Raw genomic sequence first — 24,321 nt, forward strand, 5'->3', positions numbered from 1 at the left:
TGAAAGCAAGCTAATAACAATAAAAACAAAGTTGTTGTTTTGACAAAACATATTTTCTTTAAATAATTCGCCCCTGGAAAGACCTTTATTTTGAAATCGTAGGAGTTCCGGAACTGGAAGTTTCCTCTTGACGGTGGCAGCAGCTTGAAACGCGACCTGAGGAGTTGCAAAGCAGTGGTGGTAAGAAGCGGATCATGGCGTGAACATGGCCCACAACAGAAGCGTTTTCCTCCAAGGTAAGCCGTGACACAGCCTGACCCGGACAGCAGCCGTTTTACCCGGATTCCTGCCCACTGAAGCGCGCCGGCTGGCCCGGTGACAAAACCTAACCGACCCTTAATCCGTGGACCCGCAGCCAGGCGGCTAACGGCTAACTTGCTCCTCAAAGCTCGGGGGGACGCCAGCTTTGTGGGCCAGTCTTCCTCCAGGCACGAACATGTGGACGAGACCAGGGCCGGGGGGTCCGGTCCAGTGGGGGGACCTTTAAACTCGAACCGGGGATGCAAGCTTGAGCTAGCCGTGTTAGCTTAACTTGCAGCGTGAGAGCTGGATGTAGCAAAAGCAGGGGCCTTCCTAACCCTTCCTGTGTTTGTAGGGCTGCTGGAGACCACAACACGTTGACACACAGACATCTACAATAATAAAGAGAAATGACCAGATGTGTTGCTGCAGGTGACACCCAGCTGCTCGGATGCCAACACCCTGCGTGCTAAGCTAACGATGCTAACCCGCAGCGGGTTTTGTTTCTGCACGCGCTCTCCAGCGGGAATATTTACCATTTCCAGGCCGTGGACTGAGGAAGTTTCATGTGCATTGTGATACCCTGCAGCAGAAGCAACCCCCCTCCTCCATGCTGGTTGCATTACTGCCTTGCTCACTGGCAGGGCAGGTGTTGTGTTGAAGCCTGCAGGACGGATTCAGCCTCAGGCATCAAGGCCTGGTCTGAAAGCAGAAAGAAAGTGAGATGTGTGTTTGTACACCAGCTGATCTAACATGGGAAATAAGCAGTGAGTCAGGAGGAGCATTAGTCCGATCTGGTAAATAAAGTTCTTCCCAGTCCAACCAGTACACTGGAAGTCTCCACTAAACTGGATTGTACTCATTCAGATCAGTGCCACATGTCCTGCAGGGAGCAGCTTGGATCTGGAAAGACAGAATATAAATGTTTCCATGGAAACCAGGTCACGAAAACAGCATCAGGTCGTCTTGTGATTGGAGGCCGGAGAGTAAACAGGAACATTTTCCCAGCCTGGTCTGTCGACGGCCGGTAGCGTTGAACCCCACCTGGCGGCGTTGAACCCCACCTGGTAACGTTGAACCCCACCTGATAACGTTGAACCCCACCTGCCGGGCTGGTAGCGTTGAACCCCACCTGGCGGCGTTGAACCCCACCTGGTAACGTTGAACCCCACCTGATAACGTTGAACCCCACCTGCCGGGCTGGTAGCGTTGAACCCCACCTGGCGGCGTTGAACCCCACCTGGTAACGTTGAACCCCACCTGATAACGTTGAACCCCACCTGCCGGGCTGGTAGCGTTGAACCCCACCTGCCGGGCTGGTAGCGTTGAACCCCACCTGCCGGGCTGGTAGCGTTGAACCCCACCTGCCGGGCTGGTAGCGTTGAACCCCACCTGGTAACGTTGAACCCCACCTGATAACGTTGAACCCCACCTGATAACGTTGAACCCCACCTGCCGGGCTGGTAGCGTTGAACCCCACCTGGCGGCGTTGAACCCCACCTGGTAACGTTGAACCCCACCTGATAACGTTGAACCCCACCTGCCGGGCTGGTAGCGTTGAACCCCACCTGCCGGGCTGGTAGCGTTGAACCCCACCTGGTAACGTTGAACCCCACCTGATAACGTTGAACCCCACCTGATAACGTTGAACCCCACCTGCCGGGCTGGCAGCGGTTGCTTTGGGTCCAGATGGGAGGAAACTTCTGTGCAGGAAGAGTGGATGCTGTTGGTTGACTGACAGACAATGTCGGGTCTTTAGGTGGTGTGTGTAACTACCAGTGCCCCTTGATGGGTCATTAATGTTTTTCAGGTTCATTGAAAGCAGTTCAGCGTGAGGAACAATATTCAGTCAGACGTTGTCGGCGCAGAGAGTCCTAAATGGATGCGGACGGGGGAGGAAGTACTGGGCAGGTCTGCTTCACTGCTGTGGAGAAGACAGGCGTCTGCTTGGTGTCCCAGTGAAACCGCCACTGCAGATGCAGTTTGTGTTGAACACGGACTCTGCACCGGTCTGTCGTGGTGACGAAGGAGCTGAGCCAGAAGGCGAAGCTCTCGATTTACCAGTCGATCTACGTTCCTACCCTCACCTATGGTCATGAGCTGTGGGTTGTGACCAAAAGAACAAGATCTCGAGGGTTTCCCTCCAGCGGCAGAGTGGTTTGTTCCCAGTTGGGAGGGTTTCCCTCCAGCGGCAGAGTGGTTTGTTCCCAGTTGGGAGGGTTTCCCTCCAGCGGCAGAGTGGTTTGTTCCCAGTTGGGAGGGTTTCCCTCCAGCGGCAGAGTGGTTTGTTCCCAGTTGGGAGGGTTTCCCTCCAGCGGCACAGTGGTTTGTTCCCAGTTGGGAGGGTTTCCCTCCAGCGGCAGAGTGGTTTGTTCCCAGTTGGGAGGGTTTCCCTCCAGCGGCAGAGTGGTTTGTTCCCAGTTGGGAGGGTTTCCCTCCAGCGGCACAGTGGTTTGGTTGCAGAGGTCATGGCTCCGGTCAGGAGCCCGTCACACGTTTGCTGCCGCCGTGTAACCCAGCCGGATAATTCTGCTGAACGTTGTTCCTTCTCCTCTCTTCGCCTGAAACCTTCGGCTGCTTAAGGAAGAAATGGAAGTCGGGGTGTTTGTGGCGTTTCCTCCAAGCTGCAGGCCTGGTCGTCGTCGGAACCGTAACCAGGTTGTGTTTGTCTGCTGACCTGTTCTGGTTGTGTATAGAAACCAATCGACTGACAAGATGCAGAAACTTCATGTTAAAAACGTTTCGTTTCGACACAAACAGCCGGAAATATTCCCATCTAAACGCTCACACAACTCCTCTCGCTGTGGAGAAGCACATCATCCAGATGTTTACAGCCAGTCAGGATCCTTCAGCAGGTTTAATCCTGATGTCCATAACGTGCGCCTGAAACCACACTGCCGTGACGACCCTGAATGCTACATCATGGCGTCTGTTGCTGTGAGCGTACAGATGTTCCGTGTCTGCCATGTGTTAACTAGCCGTGGGTCAACTGGTTCAGGGGGGCATGGTCCCCAAGGCCCACCATCCTGCAGGTTCTCCATATTTCCCTGCTGCAACACACCTGGTTTTACTTATCTGGATCTCTGAGCATGTCTGCTGTTGAGCTGCCAGTCAGGTGTGTTGCAGCAGGTACACATGGAGAACCTGCAGGGACCTGCTGGCTGTCCTCCTCACCAGCGACGAAACAAACTTACAGACCCACAAACCAGTCCTGCCATGTCCATGGCAGGAACCCAACCTGGATGGAAGGAGACAACCACCTCTGTCTTCTGATTGGACGATTTAGGACCACCTGAGCCGTTTTCATCCTGTAAAGCTGCCGTCCCCCCGCGTGACTTTAACATGTTCTTTCTGATGTGATCTGAGTCGCGAGCGGAGAGATGAAGTTGTGTTGAGCCACTGCAGGAATATGTCCGTATTTTACCCATGTTGCTTTGCAACATGCGTGTTGATGTTGTGAACCTGCACTGACCTGAGTCTGGTTTGTTGTTCAAGCCCTGGATCGATCAGAGACCAGGCGCGACGGAGGGTTCAAGCACAGCTGGAGCTTTTCTCGTCCTGGCGGCGGCGAAGAGGAAAGGAGACACGAGTAAGCAACTTGTCTGCTCTGGCTGCACCACCATGACGCCACATGTAGACGAAGCGCCGCCGGTCGTTCATACCTGCACTTAGGTGCTTTGTTTTCACCGTTCCGGCGGTATCTGTTGGCCTCTGCAGGGCCGTGGGCGGCGGCGCCGTAGTGCAGCTTCATCGCCACCATGCACTGGTGATGAAGAGGTGAGTTCATGTGCAGGAGAATCGAGCTGCGATTTGGTTTGAAAAGAACGTTGAGCTGAGTCGTATTAAAACTGCGGAAGGATTCGACACGTTACCAATGGTTTGGTCGCGAGCAGGAAGGTTTCTCCTCGTCTGGTTTAATCCGTCTCTTCTGCATGAAACCGACCACTCGTGTGACGCGTCCGACAGCACGGACACATCCGACGGGTTCGACACATTCGACAGGACGGACACATTCCGACGGGTTCAACACATGCAACAGATACAACGCGTCCGACAGGTTCAGTTCGACGTGTACGACACGTCCGACAGGTTCGGTTCGACACGTCCGACAGGTTCGGTTCGACGTGTACGACACGTCCGACAGGTTCGGTTCGACGTGTACGACACGTCCGACAGGTTCGGTTCGACGCGTCCGACACGTCCGACAGGTTCGGTTCGACGCGTCCGACACGTCCGACAGGTTCGGTTCGACGCGTCCGACACGTCCGACAGGTTCGGTTCGACGCGTCCGACACGTCCGACAGGTTCGGTTCGACGCGTCCGACAGGTTCGGTTCGACGTGTACGACACGTCCGACAGGTTCAGTTCGACGCGTACGACACGTCCGACAGGTTCAGTTCGACGCGTACGACACGTCCCACAGGTTCGGTTCGACGCGTACGACACGTCCGACAGGTTCGGTTCGACGCGTACGACACGTCCGACATGTTCGGTTCGACGCGTACGACGCGTCCGACATGTTCGGTTCGACGCGTCCGACAGGTTCGGTTCGACGCGTACGACAGGTTCGGTTCGACGCGTACAACGCGTCCGACAGGTTCAGTTCGACGCGTACGACGCGTCCGACAGGTTCGGTTCGACGCGTCCGACAGGTTCGGTTCGACGCGTACGACACGTCCGACAGGTTCGGTTCGACGCGTCCGACACGTCCGACAGGTTCGGTTCGACGCGTCCGACACGTCCGACAGGTTCGGTTCGACGCGTCCGACACGTCCGACAGGTTCGGTTCGACGCGTCCGACAGGTTTGGTTCGACGTGTATGACACGTCCGACAGGTTCAGTTCGACGCGTACGACACGTCCCACAGGTTCGGTTCGACGCGTACGACACGTCCGACAGGTTCGGTATGACACGTCCGACAGGTTCAGTTCGACGCGTACGACACGTCCCGACGGGTTCGGTTCGACGCGTACGACACGTCCGACAGGTTCGGTTCGACGCGTACGACACGTCCCACAGGTTCGGTTCGACGTGTACGACACGTCCGACAGGTTCAGTTCGACGCGTACGACACGTCCCACAGGTTCGGTTCGACGCGTACGACACGTCCGACAGGTTCGGTTCGACGCGTACGACACGTCCCACAGGTTCGGTTCGACGCGTACGACACGTCCGACAGGTTCGGTTCGACGCGTACGACACGTCCGACAGGTTCGGTTCGACGCGTCCGACAGGTTCGGTTCGACGCGTCCGACACGTCCGACAGGTTCGGTTCGACGCGTCCGACACGTCCGACAGGTTCGGTTCGACGCGTCCAACACGTCCGACACGTCCGACAGGTTCGGTTCGACGCGTCCGACACGTCCGACAGGTTCGGTTCGACGCGTCCGACACGTCCGACAGGTTCGGTTCGACGCGTCCGACACGTCCGACAGGTTCGGTTCGACGCGTCCGACACGTCCGACAGGTTCGGTTCGACGCGTCCGACACGTCCGACACGTCCGACAGGTTCGGTTCGACGCGTACGACACGTCCGACAGGTTCGGTTCGACGCGTACGACACGTCCGACAGGTTCAGTACGACGCGTCCGACAGGTTCGGTTCGACGTGTACGACGTGTCTGGTTTTTATGACGAGGACATGTACGTGGAGAGAAATTGGTACAAAGACGCTGCTGGTTGTTTGTGTTTAGAACGCAGAATGTTTGTGGAAGACGTGCACGTTAGTTTCATCATGTGCACGTAGCTTTGGACTGAAGTTGCAGGCCAGAAAATGGGTTTCAAACATCAAACAAACCGATGATGACGATGATGGAGACAGGCTACTCTATCCTCACTCCGACACATTAGACTTTAAACTGGGTCAACTGGTCAGACTGGAGTCGTGATCTGATGGTTTTATCTCTGTTCCCAGTGTGAGCGTGGTGAGCGTGGAGGACATGGACCGGCAGCCGCACCCCTCCACAGAGGACAAGAAGGTAAATCTCTCTCGTCTCCGGGTGTGTTGACCTGAGCCTGGTGGCCCCCAGTACTGCAGGACAGCGCCCCCCAAAGGCCCCAAGCAGGGGCGGCAGACTGGTGGTCTCCGACAGACTGGTGGTCTCCGGCAGACTGGGTGTCTCCGGCAGACTGGGTGTCTCCGGCAGACTGGTGGTCTCCGACAGACTGGTGGTCTCCGGCAGACTGGGTGTCTCCGGCAGACTGGGTGTCTCCGGCAGACTGGTGGTCTCCGGCAGACTGGGTGTCTCCGGCAGACTGGTGGTCTCCGGCAGACTTGGTGTCTCCGGCAGACTTGGTGTCTCCGGCAGACTTGTGGTCTCCGGCAGACTTGTGGTCTCCGGCAGACTGGTGGTCTCCGGCAGACTGGTGGTCTCCGGCAGACTGGGTATCTCCGGCAGACTGGGTATCTCCGGCAGACTGGTGGTCTCCGGCAGACTGGTGGTCTCCGGCAGACTTGGTGTCTCCGGCAGACTGGTGGTCTACAGTAAAGGGTTAGGGCCAACCCTAACCCTGGTGGACAGGAAGAGCCTTTAGTGAGGCTTGATGGTAATGGATGTCCCGGTTCCGCCACGCTAGAAGCTGTTGGCAAACTGCCGCTGGGGTTCTGATTGGAAGCCGATGGGATGAACGTGTGACTGTTTGCGGCGAGATGGCCGGTTAGACGGGACTGACTCTAATCCCAGCGTGTTGCTTCTCCAGTCTCCCTTCAGGCACCTCGCTGCTTCGGACTCCTTGAGAACGTATGAAAGCCGGCCGAACAGCCACATGAGGCCTCTGAGCAAGCTGGCGCCTAAAAGGCTCGGGTAAGACGACTCTTACTGGTTTAGAGGAAGCTGGGAATGGAGGGACTGGTTTATAGGAAGCTGGGAATGGAGGGACTGGTTTATAGGAAGCTGGGAATGGAGGGACTGGTTTATAGGAAGCTGGGAATGGAGGGACTGGTTTATAGGAAGCTGGGAATGGAGGGACTGGTTTATAGGAAGCTGGGAATGGAGGGACTGGTTTATAGGAAGCTGGGAATGGAGGGACTGGTTTAGAGGAAGCTGGGAATGGAGGGACTGGTTTATAGGAAGCTGGGAATGGAGGGACTGGTTTAGAGGAAGCTGGGAATGGAGGGACTGGTTTATAGGAAGCTGGGAATGGAGGGACTGGTTTAGAGGAAGCTGGGAATGGAGGGACTGGTTTAGAGGAAGCTGGGAATGGAGGGACTGGTTTAGAGGAAGCTGGGAATGGAGGGACTGGTTTAGAGGAAGCTGGGAATGGAGGGACTGGTTTAGAGGAAGCTGGGAATGGAGGGACTGGTTTAGAGGAAGCTGGGAATGGAGGGACTGGTTTAGAGGAAGCTGGGAATGGAGGGACTGGTTTAGAGGAAGCTGGGAATGGAGGGACTGGTTTATAGGAAGCTGGGAATGGAGGGACTGGTTTATAGGAAGCTGGGAATGGAGGGACTGGTTTATAGGAAGCTGGGAATGGAGGGACTGGTTTATAGGAAGCTGGGAATGGAGGGACTGGTTTAGAGGAAGCTGGGAATGGAGGGACTGGTTTAGAGGAAGCTGGGAATGGAGGGACTGGTTTATAGGAAGCTGGGAATGGAGGGACTGGTTTAGAGGAAGCTGGGAATGGAGGGACTGGTTTATAGGAAGCTGGGAATGGAGGGACTGGTTTAGAGGAAGCTGGGAATGGAGGGACTGGTTTAGAGGAAGCTGGGAATGGAGGGACTGGTTTATAGGAAGCTGGGAATGGAGGGACTGGTTTAGAGGAAGCTGGGAATGGAGGGACTGGTTTAGAGGAAGCTGGGAATGGAGGGACTGGTTTAGAGGAAGCTGGGAATGGAGGGACTGGTTTATAGGAAGCTGGGAATGGAGGGACTGGTTTAGAGGAAGCTGGGAATGGAGGGACTGGTTTAGAGGAAGCTGGGAATGGAGGGACTGGTTTAGAGGAAGCTGGGAATGGAGGGACTGGTTTAGAGGAAGCTGGGAATGGAGGGACTGGTTTAGAGGAAGCTGGGAATGGAGGGACTGGTTTAGAGGAAGCTGGGAATGGAGGGACTGGTTTAGAGGAAGCTGGGAATGGAGGGACTGGTTTATAGGAAGCTGGGAATGGAGGGACTGGTTTATAGGAAGCTGGGAATGGAGGGACTGGTTTATAGGAAGCTGGGAATGGAGGGACTGGTTTATAGGAAGCTGGGAATGGAGGGACTGGTTTAGAGGAAGCTGGGAATGGAGGGACTGGTTTAGAGGAAGCTGGGAATGGAGGGACTGGTTTATAGGAAGCTGGGAATGGAGGGACTGGTTTAGAGGAAGCTGGGAATGGAGGGACTGGTTTATAGGAAGCTGGGAATGGAGGGACTGGTTTAGAGGAAGCTGGGAATGGAGGGACTGGTTTAGAGGAAGCTGGGAATGGAGGGACTGGTTTATAGGAAGCTGGGAATGGAGGGACTGGTTTAGAGGAAGCTGGGAATGGAGGGACTGGTTTAGAGGAAGCTGGGAATGGAGGGACTGGTTTAGAGGAAGCTGGGAATGGAGGGACTGGTTTAGAGGAAGCTGGGAATGGAGGGACTGGTTTAGAGGAAGCTGGGAATGGAGGGACTGGTTTATAGGAAGCTGGGAATGGAGGGACTGGTTTAGAGGAAGCTGGGAATGGAGGGACTGGTTTAGAGGAAGCTGGGAATGGAGGGACTGGTTTAGAGGAAGCTGGGAATGGAGGGACTGGTTTAGAGGAAGCTGGGAATGGAGGGACTGGTTTAGAGGAAGCTGGGAATGGAGGGACTGGTTTAGAGGAAGCTGGGAATGGAGGGACTGGTTTAGAGGAAGCTGGGAATGGAGGGACTGGTTTAGAGGAAGCTGGGAATGGAGGGACTGGTTTAGAGGAAGCTGGGAATGGAGGGACTGGTTTAGAGGAAGCTGGGAATGGAGGGACTGGTTTAGAGGAAGCTGGGAATGGAGGGACTGGTTTAGAGGAAGCTGGGAATGGAGGGACTGGTTTAGAGGAAGCTGGGAATGGGAAAGCAGAGGGATGACGCTTCTTACATCTCTGCAACCTGAGGCTCTTTTCAGTGGACGCTGAAAAACTCTGACGTCCATGTTTGGCCCTTTTGTCCCGCAGCGAAGCTCCGCTCACGGTACCGACGTCCTCCCCGACGCCCAGCAGAACCAACTACTTGATCTTCAGTCCTGCACATTCACAGGGAATTGTCTTACAAGGACGCCACTTTCAGCATGCACACGTGCCCTCTACGATAAGAAATTCAGTCCAAAGGTAAGAGAACGATGTCCGATCTGCAGGCGCGTTTTCGTCTTTCTGTTTCGTCTCGCTGAGGTTAAAAAGCTTGAAGTTGTACCACTAGTGACCCGTGTAGGTTGTAGCAGCAGGACTCACCAGACCCTTCGCCGTATCTCCATGTGCACGTTTAGGCAACCTCAGACATGACTGGTGTGTTTCTGTAAACAACGTTAAAGTCACACGATGATCCGATTTCTGAGCTGAAAAATGACGTTTGTGAAGGATGAGCTGAAGTATGACCAAACTGTGTTTTCTTCTCATGCAGCCTTGATCTGAAGGAAAGGTAAGACCTGAGTCTGCCCACATCTTTCACCTCCAGCTGTTATGTAACGTTGGACGTCTGCGAGTCTTTATTCCTAAACCAGCAGGAAAATACCAGTTTAGAGTAACATTCTGTTGTTTTTCAGTTTTTACCTGCAATAAAATGTCCGTTTTCTTCCTGAAGCAAGCTAACGTCTATGATTCGTACAGTTTCCGAGACCTTTTGCCTCCTTTTATGGTAAAAACCTGATGGTAAATACGAGGAGGGGGGGTCTGGTGACCAGGGTTGGATATGTCGAACACTAGCAGTAACATGTCTTGGGTTTCTAGTGTTTCTGTCGCATCAGGTGGCGAAAACGTCCCACTGGCTTCCATTAAAACAACATATTTAATCTGTCCTCATTCCTCTTTAATGTCCGCATCTCATTTGGAGGAAAAACTGGTATTTTCACTGGTTTCCACCAGACCACCAGATTTTAAGCTAACGCTGTTTCCAGCATGTGGACAGATCTGGTTCCGGTCCAGGCTGCTGTCTCATGACGTCCATCATAAGTCATCATGTCTGAACATGCAGCAGTTTGAGCATTTTGTTCTGAAACAGGTCCAGTTCCAGCTGCTGACAGAAACTTTGCTTTATTCCGCTGCAGAAACGACTTCACCAGCATGCAGCAAGCCGTGGAAGTGGACAGCATCGTCCTCACCTGTCCGGACGTCCAAGGTAGAGTTCCCTCTGCTCGCAGCTTCACAGCCTCCAGGTCGCGTCGAGCTGTTTCACAGGACAGCCAGACACGATGTCCTCCATGATCCTCAGGCTTCTTCTCGTGGTGCAGGCTTTTCTTTTCCCTCCCTGGAAGACGGCCTGAACGTTCCCGCCCTGGGAGACGGCCTGAACGTTCCCGCCCTGGGAGAGGGCCTGAACGTTCCCGCCCAGGGAGACGGCCTGAACGTTCCCGCCCTGGAAGACGGCCTGAACGTTCCCGCCCAGGGAGACGGCCTGAACGTTCCCGCCCAGGGAGACGGCCTGAACGTTCCCGCCCAGGGAGACGGCCTGAACGTTCCCGCCCAGGGAGACGGCCTGAACGTTCCCGCCCAGGGAGACGGCCTGAACGTTCCCGCCCAGGGAGACGGCCTGAACGTTCCCGCCCAGGGAGACGGCCTGAACGTTCCCGCCCTGGGAGAGGGCCTGAACGTTCCCGCCCTGGAAGACGGCCTGAACGTTCCCGCCCAGGGAGACGGCCTGAACGTTCCCGCCCAGGGAGACGGCCTGAACGTTCCCGCCCTGGGAGACGGCCTGAACGTTCCCGCCCTGGGAGACGGCCTGAACGTTCCCGCCCTGGGAGACGGCCTGAACGTTCCCGCCCTGGGAGACGGCCTGAACGTTCCCGCCCTGGGAGACGGCCTGAACGTTCCCGCCCAGGGAGACGGCCTGAACGTTCCCGCCCTGGGAGACGGCCTGAACGTTCCCGCCCAGGGAGACGGCCTGAACGTTCCCGCCCTGGGAGACGGCCTGAACGTTCCCGCCCTGGGAGACGGCCTGAACGTTCCCGCCCAGGGAGACGGCCTGAACGTTCCCGCCCAGGAAGACGGCCTGAACGTTCCCGCCTCCTTTATCTGTTGCATCTGTTGTAGAAGTTCTACCAACTCTCGTCAGAAGTTAGATTCTGTAGACTGATCCTAGGAGCAGACTTCCTGACATCTATTCATCCATCTTTCAGAAGAGGGAGACCTGAACATCAAACGGCGCGTCCTGCAGAAGAGACGACCGTTGGACGATGTCTGCAGTGTTTCACCACAGGTCAAAACAGCCGAGGTAAGAGCTTCACGCTTCATTATGTTATGTTGACCCACATGCTCTCTGGGACGCGGCGCTCTCTGGGACGCGGCGCTCTCTGGGACGCGGCGCTCTCTGGGACGCGGCGCTCTCTGGTCTAAGTGAAAGTAATGAAATGAACGTGTCTCCCTTGCAGCTCCTCCGGCCGACCGTTTACCACTCTGTGTGCCTGAAGTGCAACAAGCCAAGCGAGGACAGCAGCAAGTGTCAGATCTGTGGGGGGAGTACGTTGCTGCCCCCCGATCACCAGGCCGCCTCGTCTTTCCCCAACCCCAGACCCCCCATCAGATCCCAACCCTCCTCTGGACCAAACAACCTCCCTCAGAACTTTTACAGAGCGGGAACCACCATGAGGGTGTCCCGCGGAGAGACCCTGCCCGTACGGATGACCAGGGGGGGGCTGCTGCCTCTGAACAACGGCAGGACCCCCCTGTTGGCCGGGACGTCCAGCTGCGGGGCCGAGTCCCCGACCAAAGGGAAGAGAGCGACGGCGGCGCAGCGGCCCAGCCTCAACGACCCCAGTGAGTGAAAGGAGACGGTTGTCGTTGGTTACTGGATGGGTCAGGGCTGGTATTGATCGATTAGACCGGGATGCCATCAGCATTGATTCTTACTACGGATCAATATGTTCCCGTTGGTGGAGCAGTTATCACACGCCCCCCGTCTCCATCCTAACGCCTCTGTGTTGTTTAGTTGTCCTGTCCAGTGATGATGAGGAAGAGGAGGGGGCCGACAACGCCAGCACAGGAAGCGTGAACCGGCTGGACAGCGTGTCCCCCCGACCCGCTGACTCCGCCCACTCCTCCCCGGCGCCCTCCGGAGGCCGCGTGGAGGCGGCGGTGAAGAGCGCGGAGGAGGAGGAGGAGGAGGAGGAGCTGAACGTGGACTTCTTTGAAGATGTGGACATGAAGATCACAATACCACGGAGAGCCCGCATGAAAGACCAGGTGGGGTCCGCAGACTCAGACAGGAAGTGGACCTGCAGCGCTGCTGGCGAGGAAGCTGAGCGTCTTCCTGCCGCCGCTCCTCCTGATGCTTTGATCTTCTTACAGTTTGGAAACCAACCGGAGCCGTTTGTCCCGAAGACAAAGAAGCCCCGAACCGCCTCCACCAACTGCGACAGCATCATCCTGGAGTGTCGGAGCGTGAGGATAGGAACGCTGCGCAGGATGGTGACCAAGCCTGTCATCGTGAGTAGATCCGTCGCTGCGTATGATACCCGAATGTCAGCAGACGTCGCTGCCCGTCTTCCAGGTCTCGTTCCTGGACTAGAATCCGGTCCCTCCGCCGCCACGGTCGTGGTGTTGGAGGCGGTGGAAACTCGCCATTTTACTGCTTTCTGTAATCTGCTTCCCGCCCTCGGAGGAAACGGTCTGGGTAGAGTTGGTTCTGGTCCAGACCTGCTTTCTGTACACTGGGCGTGTAAAGGACGTGTAGAAATCCGAGCTTCCTGTTAGCCTGCGGTAGCACCGCCCCCTGGGGAGAGCGGTGTTGCCTCTTCGCCGTGTGGTGGGAAAACTGTCCGAACCGGGAAGAGTGTTCTGGGTGGATCCGGTTCACCGCTGCAACAGGACGCCTGCGTGGTGAAAACCCACCTCTAGCTCTGAGAAAAAACACGTTTTCAGCGCAACACGGGTGGAAAAGACGTAAATTCCACGTATGAATCTCTGCATAGCGTGTTGTTTCAGTCTGACGGGAATAAATAACAGTTGTCGAGGACGTCATCGTGTCTCCATGGAAACACCTCTTTCTGAAGAGTTTGATTCTTTCTGTCTTTCTTCTTTTCAGTTTTCCATCGACAGCATCCAGCTGGAAACCGAAGGTAGGAAAGGTTGTGACGGGGAGCGTGGGGAATGCTGGATTGTTTCACTGCTCGCCAGCGGCGCTGACCGACATGTCGCCTTCTGTCTGACAGCAAACCCAGAAACCGGCAGCGTGGAGAAGCTCTGCCTTCGCACGTCCCAGCTGATCAGCTGCGAGTGGTGCAGCGTCCGAAAACTTCCCGTCTTGTTTTTCCAGACAACTCCAGACGAGTGTGTCCGTCTGCGCACCGAGCTTAACATGTCCCGCGAGGCGGAGGGTCAGTGGTACGACTGCGCCGAGGAACGTGAGTATCTCCAACTGCCGTGGGGCGTCTGCAGGACGCAGCAGTGACTTGATTCTGTTAGCTGCAAAGGGAACGTTGAGCCTCGCTCCCTCCTTAACCTCACTGCTAACGTGGTCAGATGAAGCCAAACATGTTTCAGATCGCGTCCAGTCTCTAGCGGGTGGCGTCCCGTCTCTAGCTGGTGGCGTCCAGTCTCTAGCGGGTGGCGTCCCATCTCTAGCGGGTGGCGTCCCTTCCCTAGCGGGTGGCGTCCCTTCCCTAGCGGGTGGCGTCCCGTCCCTAGCGGGTGGCGTCCCGTCCGTAGCGGGTGGCGTCCCGTCTCTAGCGGGTGGCGTCCCGTCTCTAGCGGGTGGCGTCCCGTCTCTAGCGGGTGGCGTCCCGTCCCTAGCGGGTGGCGTCCCGTCCCTAGCGGGTGGCGTCCCGTCCCTAGCGGGTGGCGTCCCTTCTCTAGCAGGTGGCGTCCCATCTCTAGCTGGTGGCGTCCCGTCTCTAGCGGGTGGCGTCCCTTCCCTAGCTGGTGGCGTCCCATCTCTAGCGGGTGGCGTCCCGTCCCTAGCGGGTGGCGTCCCTTCTCTAGCGGGCCTAGCGGGTGGTGTCCCATCTCTAGCGGGTGGCGTCCCGTCCCTAGCGGGTGGCGTCCCTTCCCTAGCTGGTGGCGTCCCATCTCTAGCGGGTGGCGTCCCGTCCCTAGCGGGTGGCGTCCCGTCCCTAGCGGGTGGCGTCCCGTCCCTAGCGGGTGGCGTCCCGTCCCTAGCGGGTGGCGTCCCGTCCCTAGCGGGTGGCGTCCCTTCTCTAGCGGGTGGCGTCCCGTCTCTAGCTGGTGGCGTCCAGTCTCTAGCGGGTGGCGTCCCTTCTCTAGCGGGTGGCGTCCCGTCTCTAGCGGGTGGCGTCCCTTCCCTAGCTGGTGGCGTCCCATCTCTAGCGGGTGGCGTCCCGTCCCTAGCGGGTGGCGTCCCTTCTCTAGCGGGCCTAGCGGGTGGCGTCCCATCTCTAGCGGGTGGCGTCCCGTCCCTAGCGGGTGGCGTCCCGTCCCTAGCGGGTGGCGTCCCTTCCCTAGCGGGTGGCGTCCCGTCCCTAGCGGGTGGCGTCCCGTCCCTAGCGGGTGGCGTCCCGTCCCTAGCGGGTGGCGTCCCGTCCCTAGCGGGTGGCGTCCCTTCTCTAGCGGGTGGCATCCCGTCTCTAGCGGGTGGCGTCCCGTCTCTAGCGGGTGGCGTCCCGTCTCTAGCGGGTGGCGTCCCTTCCCTAGCGGGTGGCGTCCCGTCCCTAGCGGGTGGCGTCCCGTCCCTAGCGGGTGGCGTCCCTTCTCTAGCGGGCCTAGCGGGTGGCGTCCCATCTCTAGCGGGTGGCGTCCCGTCCCTAGCGGGTGGCGTCCCTTCCCTAGCGGGTGGCGTCCCGTCCCTAGCGGGTGGCGTCCCGTCCCTAGCAGGTGGCGTCCCTTCTCTAGCGGGCCTAGCGGGTGGCGTCCCATCTCTAGCGGGTGGCGTCCCGTCCCTAGCGGGTGGCGTCCCGTCCCTAGCGGGTGGCGTCCCTTCCCTAGCTGGTGGCGTCCCGTCCCTAGCGGGTGGCGTCCCTTCCCTAGCTGGTGGCGTCCCATCTCTAGCGGGTGGCGTCCCGTCTCTAGCGGGTGGCGTCCCGTCTCTAGCGGGTGGCGTCCCGTCTCTAGCGGGTGGCGTCCCTTCCCTAGCTGGTGGCGTCCCGTCTCTAGCGGGTGGCGTCCCGTCTCTAGCGGGTGGCGTCCCGTCTCTAGCGGGTGGCGTCCCGTCCCTAGCGGGTGGCGTCCCGTCCCTAGCGGGTGGCGTCCCGTCTCTAGCGGGTGGCGTCCCGTCTCTAGCGGGTGGCGTCCCGTCCCTAGCGGGTGGCGTCCCATCTGTAGCTGGTGGCGTCCCGTCTCTAGCAGGTGGCGTCCCATCTCTAGCGGGTGGCGTCCCGTCCCTAGCGGGTGGCGTCCCGTCCCTAGCGGGTGGCGTCCCTTCTCTAGCGGGCCTAGCGGGTGGCGTCCCGTCCCTAGCGGGTGGCGTCCCGTCCCTAGCGGGTGGCGTCCCTTCCCTAGCTGGTGGCGTCCCGTCTCTAGCGGGTGGCGTCCCGTCTCTAGCGGGCCTAGCGGGTGGCGTCCCATCTGTAGTTGGTGGCGTCCCATCTGTAGCTGGTGGCGTCCCATCTGTAGCTGGTGGCGTCCCTTCCCTAGCGGGTGGCGTCCCTTCCCTAGCGGGTGGCGTCCCGTCTCTAGCGGGTGGCGTCCCGTCCCTAGCTGGTGGCGTCCCATCTCTAGCGGGTGGCGTCCCTTCCCTAGCTGGTGGCGTCCCTTCCCTAGCTGGTGGCGTCCCTTCCCTAGCTGGTGGCGTCCCGTCCCTAGCTGGTGGCGTCCCTTCCCTAGCGGGTGGCGTCCCGTCTCTAGCGGGTGGCGTCCCGTCTCTAGCGGGTGGCGTCCCTTCCCTAGCTGGTGGCGTCCCTTCCCTAGCTGGTGGCGTCCCGTCCCTAGCTGGTGGCGTCCCTTCCCTAGCGGGTGGCGTCCCGTCTCTAGCTGGTGGCGTCCCTTCCCTAGCGCGTGGCGTCCCTTCCCTAGCGCGTGGCGTCCCGTCCCTAGCGGGTGGCGTCCCTTCCCTAGCGGGTGGCGTCCCGTCTCTAGCGGGTGGCGTCCCGTCTCTAGCGGGTGGCGTCCCGTCCCTAGCTGGTGGCGTCCCGTCCCTAGCGGGTGGCGTCCCTTCCCTAGCGGGTGGCGTCCCGTCTCTAGCGGGTGGCGTCCCGTCCCTAGCTGGTGGCGTCCCGTCCCTAGCTGGTGGCGTCCCGTCCCTAGCTGGTGGCGTCCCGTCCCTAGCGGGTGGCGTCCCATCTCTAGCGGGTGGCGTCCCATCTCTAGCCGGTGGCGTCCCATCTCTAGCTGGTGGCGTCGCGTTCTGTTTCTAGAGGCTTGTCTACGGAAGCCCCAACGGTTTTGTTTAACTGCGACACCGGGATCCTCATCCTGGCTCATCCAGCTGCAGGTTTTACTGTTTCCCTGCTGTAACACACTTGATCCACATAAAAAGTTTCTCCAACGTGCCTGTAATGAGCCGTTGGTTTGGTTCAGGTGTGGGAGAGTCTTGGTTTAGACTCGGATCAGACCAAACCAGTACCGGAGGCCTGGAGAGAGTCAAGCGTACACAAGAACAGGAAGCTCCTCCTCAGCATTTCCATGAGATTCATTCATGAATTAGGATGTGTGGTCCATACTGGGAGCAGTACTGGGTCCCGCATGCGTCCCAGTACAGAGCTGTTCAGAATGCTGCAGCGCCAGATGGAGGAATGCCGACGGAAACAAATCGAATGTAGCGGATGTGAAGGAGTGTGAACTAAAGATGCGTGTTTCTAGCAGAGATGGACGAGAAGTACATCGTTCTGATCTTCGAGAACGGCTTGGCGATGAAGGAGCAGATGATCCTGGAGGACATCCTGGGCGTCATCGGCAAGACCAACAACCTCAGCAACTTCCCGTCCAAGCTGACATTCGAGGAGGCCAACATCCGCCTGGTCAACTACAACAAGGCCAGGCAGAAGGTGGAGAAGGTGGGTGTCTGAACCGGGAACTGTTGAGCTTCCTTATTTTTCTCAACAGAAGGATCCAGCCAGTCGTGTTTTACTCCACAGGTTAACGTATGAGAATGTAAACTGGGACGTAACTGGGTCAAATCAATCAAATCAAAGATATTTTATTCATCCCCAAGGGGAAATTCAAAGTTCAAGCCAGCTCGTCCAAGGTTTGACATACAGACATGTAACATTAATGACAAAAGAATAATACAGAACCAAGCTTAAGCTCAGGCCACGCAGCCAGTTTTACCGGCGCCGCCTTATAACAGGTAAGAACAGAGATGCATTAGGATAATAGGAGGTCGAGGGGGAAAAAAGGTCATGTAACTCCGGGCCGCGCCACAGATGACGCAGTCCGAAGATACAGAGGAAAAAAAAAACTCATACACTGAAGCACAAACTAAAACAAGACACACAAAGTCCAGGAAGGCGGTGAGTCATGTGGGAGGGGACTGGGGGAGGTTGAGGAGGGTGGGACAGAGCGTCTATGAACATGTCTTCTTCTGTTCTCAGGGGGGGTTGCGCCGGCCCATGGCCACTGGGAAGCCGAATCCAGATATGATTGTTGTTTGGGTTCCAGGCGAGGAAAACAATTTGCCCTTGGCCTTGAGTCCATACCAGGTCTCAGGCTGGCAGCTCCAAACAGGCCGAATGGGGGGGGTCAATTTCCACCGATCCTAGCAGACATGAGATCCGCCCGGAGTTCCTTAAGGCTCTGGATCCTGTGGGGCTGTCCTGGCTGACACATCTCTGCAGCATCGCGTGGACATCGGAGACGTTGCCTCTGGATTGGCAGACGGGGGTGGTGGTCCACCTTTTCAAGAAGGGGGACCGGAGGGTGTGTTCCAAATACAGAGGAATCACACTCCTCAGCCTCCCTGGTAAGGTCTATTCAGGAGTCCTGGAGAGGAGGGTCCGCCGGATAGTCGAATCTTGGATTGAGGAGGAGCAGTGTGGTTTTCGTCCTGGTCGCGGAACAGTGGACCAGCTCTATACCCTCTTTGGGGTCCTGGAGGGGGCATGGGAGTTTGCCCAACCAGTCTACATGTGCTTTGTGGACCTGGAGAAGGCATTCGACCGTGTCCCCCGGGGGCTCCTGTGGGGGGTACTCCGGGAGTATGGGGTCCGGTCCCCCTTGTACGAGCTGTCCGGTCCCTGTACGACAGGTGTCGGAGCTTGGTCCGCATTGTCGGTAGTAAGTCGGATTCGTTTCCGGTGAGGGTTGGACTCCGCCAAGGCTGCCCTTTATCACCGATTCTGTTCATAACTTATATGGACAGAATTTCTAGGTGCAGCCGAGGTGTTGAGGGGATCCGACTTGGTGGCCTCAGGATTGGGACCCTGCTTTCTGCGGATGATGTGGTCCTGTTGGCTTCATCTGGTCGTGATCTCCAGCTCTCACTTCAGCGATTCACGGCCAAGTGTGAAGCGGCTGGGATTAGAGTCAGCACCTCCAAATCTGAGACCATGGTCCTCAGCTGGAATAGGGTGGATTGCCCTCTCCGGGTCGGGAATCAGGTCCTGCCTCAAGTGGAGGAGTTTAAATATCTCGGGGTCTTGTTTACGAGTGAGGGAAGGATGGAGCGTGAGATCGACAGACGGATCGGTGCGGCGTCTGCAGTAATGTGGACTCTGCGCCGGTCTGTCGTGGTGAAGAAGGAGCTGAGCCAGAAGGCGAAGCTCTCCATTTACCAGTCGATCTACGTTCCTACCCTCACCTATGGTCATGAGCTGTGGGTCGTGACCGAAAGAAGGAGATCTCGTATACAGGCGGCTGAAATGAGTTTCCTCCGCAGGGTGGCCGGGCTCTCCCTTAGAGATAGGGTGAGGAGCTCGGTCATCCGGGAGGAGATCAGAGTAGAGCCGCTGCTCCTCCGCATCGAGAGGAACCAGTTGAGGTGGCTTCAAGAAAGCGGAATGTAGAACAACAGCAGTTTTTAGCCACTTAAAATTGCGACTTTAGCCTGCTTAACCGAGCTTCAATTCCGCTCTTCAGAAACCTACGGGTGACGTCATGTAATTTCGTTCCGATTAGGATAGTATTTATTCTTCGTCTTTATGTCCCTCTCATCCTCTCCAGGTGAAACCGGCTTCTCCAGCAGTTGCCCACATTTCCCCAGTCGGCAAGGTGGCGCAAGTTTCCACTGTGATTCCAGTGAACGTACCCGTACGCACACGCATGGCCACCCGCCAGCAGACCAGCTCGTACTTGGAGGGTGAGGATGAGGACATGACGGACCTCCAGCCCACCTTCTCCGGACCAGTTGTGAAGTGAGTGTCCAACTAGAAGCTGTGGAAGACAAACAGCTGCATTTCCAGCTGTGCAAGTGACATCTGACATGTTTTCCAGGTTGATGGTGTACCCCCCCCCTCCAGCCAAAGGTGGGATATTGGTCACTAATGAAGACCTCCACTGCCTTAACGACGGAGAATTCCTCAATGATGTCATCATCGACTTTTATTTAAAGTAAGTTTGGTTTCTCCGCGGATCCATGAACAAGACGTCTGGCGAAAAGTTAATCTCACGCTTCTCCTCTTTCAGATTTTTAGTTTTAGAAAAATTGAAAAAGGAGGACGCACAAAGAATCCACGTGTTCAGCTCCTTCTTCTATAAAAGGCTGAACCAGAGGGAGCGCAGGACCGGCCCGGAGACCACCAGCCTGCCGTGAGTCCCTGCTGAACAACGAACGGGACGCTTTCTGAGGTGCAGACTTCTCACTTCACCTTCATGTGTTTCCCAGAATCCAGAAGAGGAAGCACAACAGGGTGAAGACTTGGACGCGGCACGTGGATCTGTTCCAGAAGGATTTCATCTTCGTCCCCATCAACGAGTCGTGAGTTTGTTTCAGCTGCTCTGAGCTGCTTCTGGACCAAACCAGGATCCTCCATGTCCTGGTCTTGGACCCTGTCCCCCATCTGTCCCACTGCGTCCTGGTCTCTGCAGTGTTCGGATCCAGTAGACCGGGACAGCAGGAGTCTGTAGTGGTGCTGAGCTGTGAAGTGATTATTTTAGGTCTGGTGGTTTTGTGGTGGGTCAGCAGGTCCTGCCAGAACGTGGCTGTTCCAGAGTGGTCTTGCGGGTCTGGACGGGTTTGTGGAACCAGGTGGAATGTGTTGTAGAGCTGATGAGTCCAGACCGTCCGGTCTCGCTCCACTTGCGCTGAATCCGTCTTTTCTCTCATCAGAGCTCATTGGTATCTGGCGGTCATCTGCTTCCCGGGCCTCGAGGGTCCGGTTCTGGAGAACAACCCTCAGTACACGAGTCCGGTACCGGGTTCTGGATCGGCTGCAGACTTCCAGTCAGAGGAGAACATCCCGGACCACTGCCGTCCTCTGTCCCCAGACAGAGACGGGCTGGACAGCTCCTCGGAGCAGCCGTCCCCTGATGTCCCTGAGGGGTTTGCAGAGGGTCCGGCTGAGGGGGACCCGTCGGAGGAGGTCCGGGAGCCACTGGGGAACGGACAGGCCGACCCCGAGCAGCACTACACCAGTAAGCTGGTTACCAGTTTGGTTCTGATCCAGTCTGGTTCTGTGTCGTTGTTTACCTGCCATCCTGTTGTTTGTGTTCCAGGCGAGCTGCACAGAATCCGAGTGTGTTACGGCTCGGTGAAGGGAGACGAGGACAGCCACACCTTCTCCGATGACCACAGCTCCTCGCAGGTACGCCTCGTCCTGTTGTCCCCCGTCTGTCCTTCGTCTTCCGTCCCGTCACCGTGTCCCGTCTGCTTGCAGGACGAGTGCAGCGAGGACGGGGCTCTGGCTGAAGATGCCGTCGCCTCCGACGTCTCCAGTTTGGCCTCCAAGCCAACCGTCTGCAGGCAGTGAGTGGACGCCGTCTGGCTGGGGGGAGGGTGCCACGCCGCCGTTCCCCTCTAGTCTACAGACGTTGTCTTCTTCTGCTTCCAGGCCGTGTATTCTCATCATGGACTCGCTGCGCGGACCGGCCCGCTCCACCGTGGTCAAGACCCTCAGAGAGTGAGTCTCACTAGCACGCCGTTCCATGTGATGGCGGGTTTTTCAGCGGGATGTTTATCCAGATGTTCTGCAAGCAGTTTATCCAGATGTTCTGACGTTTATCCAGATGTTCTGCAAGCAGTTTATCCAGATGTTCTGTTTAACCAGATGTTCTGCAAGCAGTTTATCCAGATGTTCTGACGTTTATCCAGATGTTCTGCAAGCAGTTTATCCAGATGTTCTGACGTTTATCCAGATGTTCTGCAAGCAGTTTATCCAGATGTTCTGTTTAACCAGATGTTCTGCAAGCAGTTTATCCAGATGTTCTGACGTTTATCCAGATGTTCTGCAAGCAGTTTATCCAGATGTTCTGCAGACTGGCTCTGTTTCAGTCCAGGTCTGGGATGGACCCGGTGTATGATAGACCGGGTCTAGCCTAGAACAAGTCTGGGTTGGACCAGGTTGAGTCGGTCCAGATGTAGCTTGGACCTGGTCTAGTGTAGACCGGGTCTGGGATGGACCTGGTGTAGTGTAGACCGGGTCTATCATGGACCAGGTCTGGGTCTAACAGTGATGCGATCTCTGGCTGTTTTAGGTACCTGGAGGTGGAGTGGGAGGTGCGTAAAGGAAGTGGGCGGAGCTTTGGGAAGGAGGTGATGCGGGGGTCCAGCCCACGTGTCCCGCAGCAGGACAACTTCAGCGACTGCGGTGTTTACATCCTGCAGTATGTGGAGAGCTTCTTCGAGGTAACCATAGCAACGCTCTTCTTCCTGGTGCTGTGTCCCGCTGCTTCATCTTTGCGCCGCTCCTCTTCCTCGTGTTTCAGAACCCGATCCCCAGCTTCCACCTGCCGCTGAACTTGTCGGACTGGTTTCCTCCGTCAAGGATGAAGACGAAGCGTGAGGAGATCCGAGACCTGATTCTGAAGATCCAGACGCAACAAGACCTGGACAGGAAGGAGGCGGAGCCCCTGGAGGCGGAGCCCCTGGAGGCGGAGCCAGACTCTCCCGAGGAGGTCGAAGAGACGTCTGGGTTGATGGACGGACCCCCAAACCGCCCCATCAGCCCCTGAACGGCCCTCGTTCTCCTCATCCTCAGCTCGGGCCGATCCGGATTGTCGGCTGCTGGTTTCATCTCGACATTTCAGACGTTCTTCGTCAGACTTCGCCTTTAACTTCGTACAAAATGAACGGAGCCGTTCTCCGCTGCCTTCGTAGTTTCCCGACGTTTCCTGCCCAGGAGGTTCTGTGCGGTTCCGCCACGCTGGGATTTTAAAGCTTCCACACGTTTAGCGGAATAAAGAAGGTTGTTGTTGTTTGTAAGTTATTCCCCGCCGGGAGAGACGGTTTCACCTGCAGCCGCTCGCTGTGCTGCTTTCTCTGTCTGATGTCCACTGGATGAATTTATCATCATTAAAGCAGAACAAGATGCAAGAGCATCTGCTCTTCCTCCTCCTCTTCCTCCTCGGCTTATTGCATGTGTGTTGATGGAAGCTGTGCAGTGTGTGCGTGAGATGCTAAACGTTCGCAGGTCCGCCGAGCTGGAGGAAATGTTCATTTGAGTCATGCAGATTTGAAGCTCGTTTCCAGGTGAGACCCGACAGTTTCACCTTCCTCAGAAATCTGCAGAATGTTCTGGAACGTCACACACACCGGTTTGGATCCAGACACACGACTTCCTGGTAAAACATTCTGTTCAATATTAGTTTTTTAAAGTTTACACGCCAGTAACATCAGGTTTTCCCACTTTTCTTCTCATGTCAAGTTTCTATAAACATATTTTCTTTAAAATGTTTCTTTTATTTATTTACAGGTTCTAACTGGACGCGTTTGTCAACGTTTCCAGCCGCCGCCAGTACGAGCCTCAAGCTTCTGCCCTCTAGTGGCCACCAGGGGATGCAACAGACGGAACTTCCTTTTTCTGCAACTTCAAAATAAAACACCTGTTTAACTCTTTTAGCTGAGGAACCAACGGAGCTCCACGAGATTATTATAAAGTTTCTCTCCAAACAAATTGTTCTACTTTCTAAGCTAAAAGATTAGTTTGTTCGTGACAGCAGCTTGTGGAGCGGATGCTTGTGTGGAGGCGAAGCAGCCGGCTGTCCTCCAGTGGCCACAGCAGCGTCTACAACCAGTTAAAAAACGTCTACTTAATATTGAATTAAATGGAAATTACTTGAAACTGTTGTGAACAGTATTGATATAAAGTGACTTTATTCATCATACGGGACACAACTGATAAACATGGCCGCTGTTAGGTAAAAAACGCAACGCTAGCGGTAATCTGCTTATGGAACCCAAGTTCTGTCTCTGTCATACTTATATTAAAACATTGTCATAATGAAAATAACTTTGTTTGAAGAACATTTTCCAAGTCTGGGTTGGAAATGCAACAGTGTATGTTTGTAACAGACTGGATATAAAAAATAAGTTGGAACTGCAATCTCTGTCTAAAAATGTTCAAAAATGTTTAAAATATTTTTGTGACAAAGATGTAATCGTAGCATTCTTTTCAAGTGTCATTCGACTTTTTCATATTTTTTAAAGCTGTAAATTTGAGTTTTTGTTGCATTTCTGCAGTGAAGCATCTATGGTTGTTTGGTTTGATCAGAATATTACATCAGTATGTCCATTCTGTCAGAAATACAAGGAAATATGGTTATAAATAATATGCATTTTGTAGAATTAATACTTTAGTTTCTCATTAAGGGAGAAAACTAAAGGAACTCTGTTTCTGAACTGGGATCTGGTTAAAGTGGTCTCATTGTTATTGGTTTCACAAAATGTGTTATAAATACTGTAAATATAAAAATACACTTTGTTTAGAAATTTACTAAACACTTTCGCAAAAAATGTTTTTGTGTTTTTGAATTATCCAAATGTTTAGAAGGAAATTTTTGATTTAAAGAAAAGTATTTTTTCACCAGGTATTCCACTTACTTTGTTTTATTAAATGCAAAATGTATAGAACATTTGTTTTTAAATCAAATGTAAAAAAAAACAAAAAACGTTTGAAGTGAAGTTCTAATGGAACGTCTGCAAACGGCGATCTGCCCTACTGGTCACTGACCGGAACTACAA

The 24,321-nt window shown here is 55.7% G+C and overlaps 1 protein-coding gene across 3 annotated transcripts; it reads left to right on the forward strand.

Annotated features, from left to right (window-relative positions):
* Positions 1–121: 121 nt before the first annotated feature.
* On the forward strand, positions 122–24,321 carry senp6a (SUMO specific peptidase 6a). 3 transcript variants are annotated; one of them, XR_013771619.1, is made up of 24 exons: positions 129–236; positions 3,736–3,829; positions 6,154–6,217; positions 6,939–7,042; positions 9,345–9,497; positions 10,430–10,500; positions 11,498–11,592; positions 11,750–12,134; positions 12,307–12,560; positions 12,666–12,803; positions 13,402–13,435; positions 13,529–13,720; positions 17,073–17,263; positions 19,368–19,558; positions 19,638–19,754; positions 19,830–19,952; positions 20,029–20,121; positions 20,473–20,777; positions 20,859–20,947; positions 21,020–21,108; positions 21,194–21,262; positions 21,837–21,987; positions 22,068–22,922; positions 23,054–24,321. XR_013771619.1 is itself a non-coding variant. In XM_079255340.1 (23 exons), exons 1-23 carry the CDS (start codon positions 206–208, stop codon positions 22,311–22,313), a joined length of 3,279 nt encoding a protein of 1,092 aa, XP_079111466.1. In that variant the 5' UTR covers positions 129–205; the 3' UTR covers positions 22,314–24,321. The 3 variants fall into 3 exon arrangements, 2 of the variants coding, with proteins under 2 accessions (XP_079111467.1, XP_079111466.1); XM_079255340.1 differs by having other exon boundaries at positions 22,068–24,321; XM_079255341.1 differs by lacking the exon at positions 3,736–3,829 and having other exon boundaries at positions 122–236; positions 22,068–24,321.

This window comes from Telmatherina bonti (genome assembly GCF_933228915.1).
Source record: "Telmatherina bonti genome assembly, chromosome: 16".
Lineage (NCBI taxonomy): Eukaryota > Metazoa > Chordata > Actinopteri > Atheriniformes > Telmatherinidae > Telmatherina > Telmatherina bonti.

What these genes read in the sequence shown, in the direction of transcription:
- senp6a (XM_079255340.1), top strand. Translation starts at nt 206, where the DNA reads ATGGCCCACAACAGAAGCGTTTTCCTCCAAG. An exon ending in GAGCCCGCATGAAAGACCAG is followed by an intron (nt 12,561 to 12,665) that starts GTGGGGTCCGCA and finishes ATCTTCTTACAG; the next exon opens with TTTGGAAACCAACCGGAGCC. An exon ending in TTCGTCCCCATCAACGAGTC is followed by an intron (nt 20,122 to 20,472) that starts GTGAGTTTGTTT and finishes TTCTCTCATCAG; the next exon opens with AGCTCATTGGTATCTGGCGG.